Source organism: Salvelinus sp. IW2-2015, unplaced genomic scaffold (assembly GCF_002910315.2).
Source record: "Salvelinus sp. IW2-2015 unplaced genomic scaffold, ASM291031v2 Un_scaffold3090, whole genome shotgun sequence".
NCBI lineage: Eukaryota > Metazoa > Chordata > Actinopteri > Salmoniformes > Salmonidae > Salvelinus > Salvelinus sp. IW2-2015.
In genome coordinates, this window is record NW_019944381.1 from 58,025 (window position 1) to 68,807 (window position 10,783).

At 42.9% G+C, this 10,783-nt stretch overlaps 1 protein-coding gene across 1 annotated transcript in view; it reads right to left on the reverse strand.

The window, feature by feature from the left end:
* LOC112075323 (alpha-(1,6)-fucosyltransferase-like) overlaps window positions 1-10,783 on the reverse strand; it is a gene marked incomplete at its 5' end in the record, with an annotated part of 15,339 nt that overhangs the window by 2,339 nt on the left and 2,217 nt on the right. Inside the window, 2 exons of the mRNA XM_070440869.1 lie at window positions 25-83; window positions 5,870-6,116. Of these exons, the coding sequence (XP_070296970.1) occupies window positions 25-83; window positions 5,870-6,116 (306 nt within the window). The remainder of the gene's footprint in view (window positions 1-24; window positions 84-5,869; window positions 6,117-10,783) is intronic.

Genomic DNA, 10,783 nt, shown 5'->3' on the forward strand with positions numbered 1-10,783 from the left:
CTGATGAACTCATAGTCTGGGTACCTGAGACACACACAGACCACGAGATGGAGTTATCACTGATGAACTCATAGTCTGGGTACCTGAGACACACAGACCGAGACAGTCAGATATAGACTGCCTAAAGTATCATACAGATATCAACGTGAATAAGGCAACGTGAGAGTGTAATACTTTATCATAACTCTAAACTGATATTGAAACACATCAAATACAGCTTTCCGTCATACACACAAACATATCCACAATACATGTCCATGTTAGTCATTTAGCAGACGCTCTTATCCAGAGCCACTTACAGTTAGTTAGCTGAGACAACTTCATATCTCAGTCATAGTCGGTACATTTATAACACAAGACCTTCCTGCAGACACACACACACACTGCCAGTGGCGCACACACGCACACACTGCCAGTGGCGCACACACACACGGACATTGCAGAATATGCGCCGTGCCCCACGGCCCCCCTGTTTCTTTTTGGTTCTTACCTTTGGCCTGGTTGCAACCTCTTGTTTGTCTCACCCCATTCTCTTTTTGGGTTTGAATCCAAGGGTTCTGGGTACTCACAGCTTAAAGCCTCCTGGTACTAGATTTTTTTACTCCTGTTCACCAATGCTATTTCCACTGTGTATTTTGTGGGGTTGGTGCCGCCCTTTTCGCTTGACGTTATTTTGGGGGCACCTGTTCTTATGTCAGCGATTTTGGAGTCCTTGCGATTTTATTGACCATGCCCTCCTCATTACAGGGGGGGGGGGGGGGGGGGAGGGGGGGGGGGGGGTGTTTAATTTGAAATCCTGTTGTGTTCTTTCACACAACACCTTTCATTGTTATTTGTTTATTTTCATGGCGTTTTTTATGCATAAAATGAAGTTGGAGAACTAATATAATCTATTTTGAATTATCGTAGTGTAAACAAAAGATGACGTACCATAGATTTATTGACATTGAGAAATGTATCTCTGTCTAATAGACTCCTCTGTTTTTTAGATTTCTGTACTTCATTATTTCAGTTTATTTGTTTTGTTCATAGTAATAAAATTGCAGTCAGCACCAGCTATTGTTTGCTATTAGCTACGAGGAGCAGACGAAAGATACTGACATTATTGACTACGCAGAAGATGGTTTTGTATGATTAGTAGAGGCGGTAGGCATACGAAGACAAATCAGATGCTCTAGTAGTTTGGGTTGCAGAGCGTACTCTATAGATACAACTAGACGCACATATCACGCACTAGGTGCAGTGAACTCACATGGGGATACGAGTTAGCGAGACGTTGAAGCCGACTTTGACACTCACACATGGCACAAGCTCAACAGCACCCAGCTAACTGTCACACTCTCGCTAATCTGCAGCTCACCTCATCCATACACCACAACTGGTCACACACACGCGGGGTATCACACACACACACACACACACACACGCATCACACACACACCCACACACAACACACCACACACACACCACACACACGACCAAAAACACACACACTCCCACAGCCCACACACACACACACACACACACGAACCTGGCATGGAGAGTAGCAGACCTGCGTGACTACCTTGCGTTTAGTAGTGCGGGGTCGTGGTGGCCAGGTAGACCTCTTCTTACTGTCCACCAGCATCGCGTCTAGCCAGATTGGTTGGAAGTGTCTCTACGTGACCGATGTAACTCCTCTATAGGTTGGAAGGCCCTGCTCTGTCGCCCACTTTTATCTGATCCGCCGCACATGGATCCCTACAAGAGAGAACACACAAAGGGATGAGTCGAGGAAGTTTTGGGTTTGAGAGTCTGTGTGTGGTGTGTGTGTGTGTTGTGTGTGTGTGTGTGTGTGTGTGTGTCGTGTGTGTGGTGTGTCTGTGGTGTGTTGTGTGTGTGTGTGCTGTGTGGTGGTGGGTGGTGTGTGTGTGTGTGTGTTGTGTGTGTTTTACTGATTTATGTGTGAATCAGAAGAGCTCCTCCCTAAAGTGATGGGATGGTAGGAGAGAGGTGGGTTCGTTTGGAGAGTGGCTGGACGCACCTCCCTCCCTCCCTCCTCCTGTTGATACTCCCCTGATCTGACTCCTCTCCTCTCTTTTACAGGTTCCTCTCTCCACAGGAATATCCAGTGCTAATGAGCAGGCGCAGAGTCTGTGGAGATGCATCTCATTACGGCCCTTGGTCGTAACTGGCCTCTCAGTCTCACACTAGATTATCTATCTACAGGCCGCTATAGAGTCTGCAGTCATCAAAGACCTTGGTCCCAATGCTCTTAAAATGTCTCCCTCAGTTCAGAATACTGGGATGTAGCCATAGCCTTTCTGCACAGTAGGGGATACATGTATTTTCCACTGCTTACAGTTTTGTTACTTCCCTGAGAAGGTCTGAGAAGAGATCCCACTGCTCCACTAAAACCATTGGAGAAGAGAACCCAGCACTTACACAGCATTCTACTGCCACCTTCCTTCCTTCCTTCCTTCCTTCCTTCCCTCCCTCCCTCCCTCCTTCCTTCCCTCCCTCCTCTCGCCTCCCTCCTCCCTCCCTCCTCCCTCTCCTTTCCTTCCTTCCTTCCTTCCTTCCTTCCTTCCTTCTTCCTTCCTCCTTCCTTCCTTCCTCTCTTCCTTCCCCTCCTCCCTCCCTCCCTCCCTCCCTCCCTCCCTCCCTCCTCCCTCCTTCCTTCCTTCCTTCCTTCCCTCCCTCCCTCCCTCCTCCTCCTCCCTCCCACAACATAAAGGGAAAAGAGCTGCTTTCACATTTCAATCGCATCACTCAGTGGAGATAGAGAGAGATGAAGAGTATGTGGTGTGTGTGTGTGTGTGCAGGTGTGGAGGTGTTTCCCTTGGGAGAGAGAGAAGTATATAGAAAGAGAAATAGATAAAGAGAGGGAGAAAAAAGAACGGTGTGTACATACAGGGCATTCTTAAAGTATTCAGATCCCTTGACTTTTTCCACATTTTGTTACATTACAGCATTATTCTAAAATGGATTAAATCGTTTTTTGCCCCTCACCAATCTACACACAATACCCCATAATGACAAAGCAAAAACTTTTTTATATACATTTTTGCAAATGTATTAAAAATACAAAACTGAAATATCACATTAACATACCTATTCAGACCCTTTATTCAGTACTTTGTTGAAGCACCTTTGGCAATGATGACAGCCTTGAGACTTCTTGGGTATAACGCTAGATTGGTACGCCTATATTTGGGGTTTCTCCCATTCTTCTCTGCAGATCCTTTCAAGCTCTGTCAGGTTGGATGGGGAGCATTGCTGCACAGCTATTTTCAGGTCTCTCCAGAGATGTTCAATCGGGTTCAAGTCCAGGTTCTGGCTGGGCCACTCAAGGACATTCAGAGACTTGTCCTGAAGGCACTCCTGAATTGTCTTGGCTGTGCCTAGGGTCGTTGTCCTGTTGGAAGGTGAACCTTCGCCCCAGTCTGAGGTCCTGAGCTCTCTGGAGCAGGTTTTCATCAAGGTGTCTATGTAATTTGCTCCATTCATCTTTCCCTCGATCCTGAYTAGTCTCCCAGTCCCTGCCACTGAAAAACATGATGCTGCCACCACCATGCTTCCCTGTGGGGATGGTGCCAAGTTTCCTCCAGATGTGACGCTTTGCATTCAGGCGAAAGAGTTCAATCTTGGTTTCATCAGACCAGAGAATCTTGTTCCTCATAGTCTGAGAGTYCTTTAGGTAGGTGCCTTTTGGCAAACTCCAAGCGAGCTGTCATGTGCCTTTTACTGAGGGGTGGCTTCTGTCTGGCCACTCTACCATAAAGGCCTGATCGGTGGAGTGCTGCAGAGATGGTTGTCCTTCTGCAAGCTCTGTCAGAGTGTCACCTGGACCAATTAATTTAATCAATTTTAGAATAAGGCTGTAATGTAACACAATGTGGAAAAAGGGAAGGGGTCTGAATACTTTCAGAATGCACTGTATGTGTGCTCATGCATGTGTGTGGTAGAGTCCTGCATCGGGTTGGATACCCAACCCCCGTGGGTGAGCCGCAAAAAAAATGAAAACATTCTTTCAATGGGTCGTCTCGCGGTTCAGAACAATTACAATGCGGGTCAGTAACATATCAAATCAAGATTCAACACTTTTTTTAAACCAAGGAGCTTGTTGTGTTGCATTTTGTTGTGCATTTCATTCTGTCAGCGGTGAGGCAGACATAAGGCTACCAGCCACGCACCTATTTAGAGTGTGGAGCTGGGCACGGTCTCTTACTGAATTCATGTGGTGTTTATGTTCCCTCTCCACACATGAGAATATGACACGTGACCATGTTTACTTTCCCYGGATAGTCTAGCTCATGCAAAAATGGCTGACGTAGGCCTAGAAATAAAAAGAAAGGCTACGATAAGGAAATAGGCTACAACATCACCGTGGAAACAGGCGCTGCACGRGTAGAATCGTCAGTTTGGAAGGACAACAACGTGGTAGATGGCTACACAGCCGGCACAAAGAACAAGCAGCCTATTTGTTTTTGATTATTCCGTTAATTATCAGTTAATTAGACAATACGCAGACCATAYGCAGGCCATATAAAGTGTAAACGGGAGCGGCCTATTTTTTAAGCCTATATTTCGATTCTGGGAATGGTTTATTTACATTTGAATTAGRCCTAAACTCTTTGATTATCTAAACGATATTGAATGTATCGTTTTGTCAGCTATAGGCTTATTTATGTAAGAAGGCTATTTTTTATGTTTTCATTTATTTTATTTATTTTATTTAACCTTTATTTAACTAGACAAGTCAGTTAATTAAGAACAAATTCTTATTTACAATGATGGCTTACCAAGAGGCAAAAGACCTCCTGCGGGGATGTGGCGGGGATTAAAAATACAAATGTAGGACAAACACAACACAACAAGAGAGACAACACAACACTACATAAAGATAGACCCAAGACAACATAGCATGGCAGCAACACATGACAACACAGCATGGTAGCAACATGGCAGCAGAACAACACGGTAGAAGCACAAAACAGGGTACAAACATTATTAGGCACAGACAACAGCACAAAACAGGGTACTAACATTATTAGGCACAGACAACAGCACAAAAGACAAGAAGGTAGAGACAACAACACATGTCAGTAAGAGTGTCCATGATTGAGTCTTTGAAAGAAGAAGGCTATTTTTCATGGCATTGTTTCCTTTCATAATTAATGCAGGGAAGTGGAATATTAATAAYAGCCTAATAATAATAATAATATTAATAGTAATAACAGCCTAATAATAATAATTATAGCAATAGTAATAACAGCCTAATAATAATACTATTAATAGTAATAATAATAATATTAATAGTAATAACACGCATAATATATAATACCAATAGTAATAACAGCCTAATATAATATATAGTAATAGTAATAATATTAATATTAATAGTAAATAATAGCTAATAATAATACTCAAGTAATACTACAAATAGTATAATACAATACTAATAGTACTTAATAAATACTAGTAGTAATAGTAATAGTCATAAGCTACTAGTAGTACCAATACTGGGTAGTGATAAAAATAATAATAGTAATACCACTACTAATAATACTAATATTAATAATAATAATAGTAATACTAGTAATAATAATAATAATAATAGTAATAATAACTTAATAATAATAATAATAAAACCTAATATTCTGGAGTCATAAACACAATTAATTAATAATTTATGTTATATGGCTGCTAACGGATCTGCTTTCGGAACAATTTTACGTGCGTAGATTGGGTTGGTGGGGTTGTGGACAGAAATCTGTCCTGATCTCGGATATTGGGTGGGGCTGGAATTGATGTGGCCGACGTGGGGCGGGTGCGGCGCCAAAAAACAGATCTGTGTAGCACTCTAGTGTGGATTGCGTCCACCTACCCTATGATGGGGTGGCTGAAGCCCAGTTTGGCGGTGGTATCCTGGATCTCTTTCTCCAGCCAGGCCTGGGGCCGGATCAGGTACTTGACCAACTGAGACACCCACCACACGGACGGGTCTCCATGGAGCCGGTGGAGGCGCTGGGCCAGGTCCTCGGGAATGGCCAGGGGCAGGTAGGGGGGGCGGGGGTGGAGACTGTCAACGATGGGTAACTCTACCACCTGAATGTCTCTGTCGTTAGCCTCACCTGGGGGGGAGAGAGGTAGAGAGGGGGTAATAAAGAGTGTAAGGGAAGGTAGAGAGGGAGACGGAAAGAGACAGAGGAGAGAGTGAGAAACAGAGTAGAGTGAGAGAAGAAAGAGATGGGGGCGGGAAACAGACAAGAGAGAGAAGGGGGGAGACAGAGAGCGTTGGGGGGACAGAGAAGAGAGAGAGAAGAGAGAGAGAGAAGAGACGAGAGAGAGAGACAGAGAGAAGAGAAGAGAGAAGGGGGAGAGAGGGGGGGAGAGAGAGAGAGAGAGAGAGATGAGAGAGCGAGGGGGTGGCGAGAGAGAGAGGGGGGGGAGACAGCGAGAGAGAGAGAGAGAGAGAGATACTGTAGGAAGTAGTAATAGAGTAGGCTTGAATTGAATTGATATCAATCCTCCAGCATGGTGTTTTGATGCATGTAGCAGTAAAGATGCACTGAGAATCTGAGGTATGAGGAGCATGTCTAAACAGCAGAACACAGGGGAAAGAAGTGTTCCACTTCACCACAATGTTGAGATTTACAATATTAACATCATTACAATTATAATAATCAATATTTTCAACGGGACAACATTAACAACAATAATCAAGGGTAAAAATAACCATACATTGAACAATAACAATAAGCATAGAGGACATGTGCAGATTGGTTGGTCTGTCAGACACTGTCCCTCATCTTATGACAGGCAGCAATGTAGTGCGCTGCCAACCCACAGCTCTCTGCGTCCTCCCCCAACAGGACGGGTAGCCTACTCTCATCAGAGAGGTCTTTGAAACCTTGAATAAGGGTTTAAAATTTGGGGAAATGACACTCTAATGGTTTCATATTTTTTACATTTTGTCAGGAAATGCAGCTCTGTCTTGGCTTCTGCTGTGGTTCTATCCATCGCTCCTCTCTCAGTTCAGTTGGCATGGAAACATATGTTTACATTGCCAAAGCAAGTGAAATAGATAATAAACACTAAAAATTAACTGTAAACATTACACTCACAAAAGTTCCAAAATAATAAACACATTTCAAATGTCATATGTGGAAATAGTTAAAGAACAAAAGGGAAAATAAATAAACATAAATATAGGTTGTATTTACTATGGTGTTTGTTCTTCACTGGTTTCTCTTTTCTTTTGGCAACAGGTCACAAATCTTGCTGCTGTGAGCCAGCAGCACCCTGCATCCCACTGCTGGCTTGCCTCTGAAGTTCAGCAGGGTTGGTCCTGGTCAGTYCCTGAATGGGAGACCAGATGCTACTGGAAGTGGTGTTGGAGGGCCAGTAGGAGGCACCCTTTCCCCTGGTCTATAAAAAAATATTCTAATCCCCAGGGTAGTGATTGGGGACATTCCCCTGTGAAGGGTGCTGTCTCTCTGTGATCACCAAAGATCCCATGGCACTTATTGTAAGAGTAGGGGTGTTAACCCTGGTGTCCTGACTAAATTCCCAATCTGGCCTGCATGGCACCTAATCATCCCCAGTTTACAATTGGCTCATTGATCCCCCTTCTCTCCCCTGTAACTATTCCCCAGGTTGTTGCTGTAAATGAGAATGTGTCTCAATCAAGTTACCTGGTAAAATGACACACTGGTATTTCACCCAATAGATATGAGAGTTTATCAAAATTGTGTTTGTTTTTGAATTCTTTGTGGGTCTGTGTAATCTGAGGGAAATATGTGTCTCTAATATGGTTATACATTTGGCAGGAGGATAGGAAATGCAGCTCAGTTTCCAACTCATTTTGTGGGCATTGTGCACACTGAGTCTGTACATAGTAAAAGCGTTCCTTAAGTTTGGGTCAGTCACTGTGGTCAGGTATTCTGCCACTGTCTCCTCTCTGTTCAGGGCCAAATGGCATTCTAGTTTGCTCAGTTAGGAATCACTCCCTTTTAGGTGGTTGTACAATAAAATTTTCTGGATTTTGATAATTAGCGGGTATCGGCCTAATTCAGCTCTGCATGCATTATTTGGTGTTTTACGTTGTACACAGAGGACATTTTTGCCGAATTCTGCATGCAGAGTCTCAATTTGGTGTTTGTCCCATTTTTGTGAATTCTTGGTTGGTGAGCGGACACCAGACCTCACAACCATAAAAGGCAATGGGTTCTATAACTGATTCAAGTATTTTTAGCCAGATCCTAATTGGTATGTCAAATGTTATGTTCCATTTGATGCCATAGAAGGCCCTTCTTACCTTGTCTCTCATACCTCTCTGACCGTTCACAGCTTTGTGGAAGTTACCTGTTGCGCTGATGTTTAGGCCAAGGTATGAATAGTTTATGTGCTCCAGGGCAATGTTAACTCGATGGAATTTGTATTTGTGGTCCTGGCAACTGGATCTTTTTTGTAACACCATTATTTTTGTCTTACTGAGATTTACTGTCAAGGCCCAGGTCTGACAGAATCTGTGCAGAAGATCTAGGTGATGCTGTCCCCCTCCTTGGATGGGGACAGAAGCACCAGATCATCAGCAAACAGTAGACATTTGACTCTAGTAGGGTGAGGCCGGGTGCTGCGACTGTTCTAGTGACCTTGCCAATTTGTTGATGTATATGTTGAAGAGGGTGGGGCTTAAGCTGCATCCCTGTCTCACCCCACGGCACTGTGGAAAGAAATGTGTGTTTTTTGCCAATTTTAACTGCACACTTGTTGTTTGTGTTGATTGGATTTTATAATGTTGTATGTTTTCCCTCAACACCACTTTCCATCAATTTCTAAAGCAGACCCTCACATCAAATTGAGTCAAAAGCTTTTTTGAAATCAACAAAGCATGAGTAGACTTTGCCTTTGTTTTGGTTTGTTTGTTTGTCAATTAGTGTGTGCAGGGTGAACACGTGGTCTGTCATAYGGTAATTTGGTAAAAAGTCAATTTGACGTTTGCTCAGTACATTATTTTCACTGAGGAAATGTACAAGTGTTCGGTTAATGTCAATGCAGAGGATTTTCTCAAGGTTACTGTTGACGCATATCCCACGGTAGTTATTGGGGTCAAATTTGTTTCCACTTTTGTGGATTGGGGTGATCAGTCTTTAGTTCCAAATATTGGGGAAGATGCCAGAGCTGAGGATGATGTTAAAGAGTTTAAGTATAGCCAATTGGAATTTGTGGTCTGTATATTTTATCATTTCATATACCATCAACATTACAGGCTTTTTTGGGTTGGAGGGTTTGTATTTTGTCCTGAAGTTCATTCAATGTAATGGGAGAATTCAGTGGGTTCTGTTAGTCTTTAATAGTTGATTCTAAGATTTGTATTTGATCATGTATATGTTTTTGCTGTTTGTTCTTTGTTATAGGGCCAAAAAGATTGGAGAAGTGGTTTATCCATACATCTCCGTATTAGATAGATAACTCTTCGTGTTGTTTGTTTAGTGTTTTCCAATTTTCCGAGAAGTGGTCAGAGGCTATGGATTCTTCAATTACATTGAGCTGATTTCTGACGTATTTCTGCATTGTTTTAGTGATTCACCATAGTGAAGGCGTAGGCTCAGGTTTTCTGGGTCTTTATGTTTTGTTTGGATAGGTTTCTGAATTTCTTTATCAGGTTTTTGCATTCTTCATCAAACCATTTGTCATTGTTTTACATTTTCTTAGGTTTTCTGCTAGAATTTTTTTTGCTTTGATAGGGATGCTGGGAGGTCAMATATACTGTTTAGGTTTTCTACTGCCAAGTTAACACCTTCACTATTATATTGAAACATTTTGTCCAGGAAGTAGTCCAAAAGGGATTAAATTTGTTGTTGCCTAATCTGTTTTYTGGTAGGTCTCTGTCTCTCCTCTCCACTGCTCTAGACTAACACTGCTGCAGGCTGATTCTGTATCCTGTATCCCCTAGGACAGTGGTTCCAAACCTTTTGCGGTTAGTGTACCACCATCTGAATTTTACTCTGCCAGTAAAGTACCCCCTCATGTGCATTTGACCAATAGGCCTATGACCTCATGAGTCTTCTAAAGTACCCCCTGTGGATAGGCCAAGTACCCCCAGGGGTCCTAGTAACCCTGGTTGGGAACCAATGCCCTCGGACACCCTGTTTTCCAGTTCTTATTATTTAAACACCACACCACGCTCAAACATACAGTATCTGGAATAACTCGTTTCAGTCTTTATCCATTCAACCATTCTTAAACCAGACAGATCTTCTCATTACTAACAAGTAAGCCCGGTCGAGAAGCTTCAAAGGACGCTGAACAATACAATTACAGACAATCCAAGTAGTTATAGTTACAGTGGAAACAATGAAAGTTCCAATACAGCCATGGGCGTTGGGTGTACAAGTACAACAGCTGAAAGCAGATAGATAACACAGTCACACCTACAGCACTGCTAGTGGTGGAAATCACCATGACTTTTCTATATCCTGAAGAGCCCTTCTATATCTAAAGAGTAAATGGCTAGTTAAAGACTCATTGTACTCCTTGACCCTCCTCCTCTGAGTAGGAGTGCTGATGACACATTCTGACAGAGAGTAATAATTAGTTTCACACGCCTCAAGAACAGTTTTACTTCCCATTTATCAAGTCAATGAAATATGAATGAATGACTTTTACAATGGGACATCCCCACGGAGGGAGGAAAGAGCGAGAGGGATATAGAGAGAGAAGAGAGGGATATAGAGAGAGAAGAGAGGGATATAGAGAGAGAAGAGAGGGATATAGAGAGAGAAGAGAGGGATAT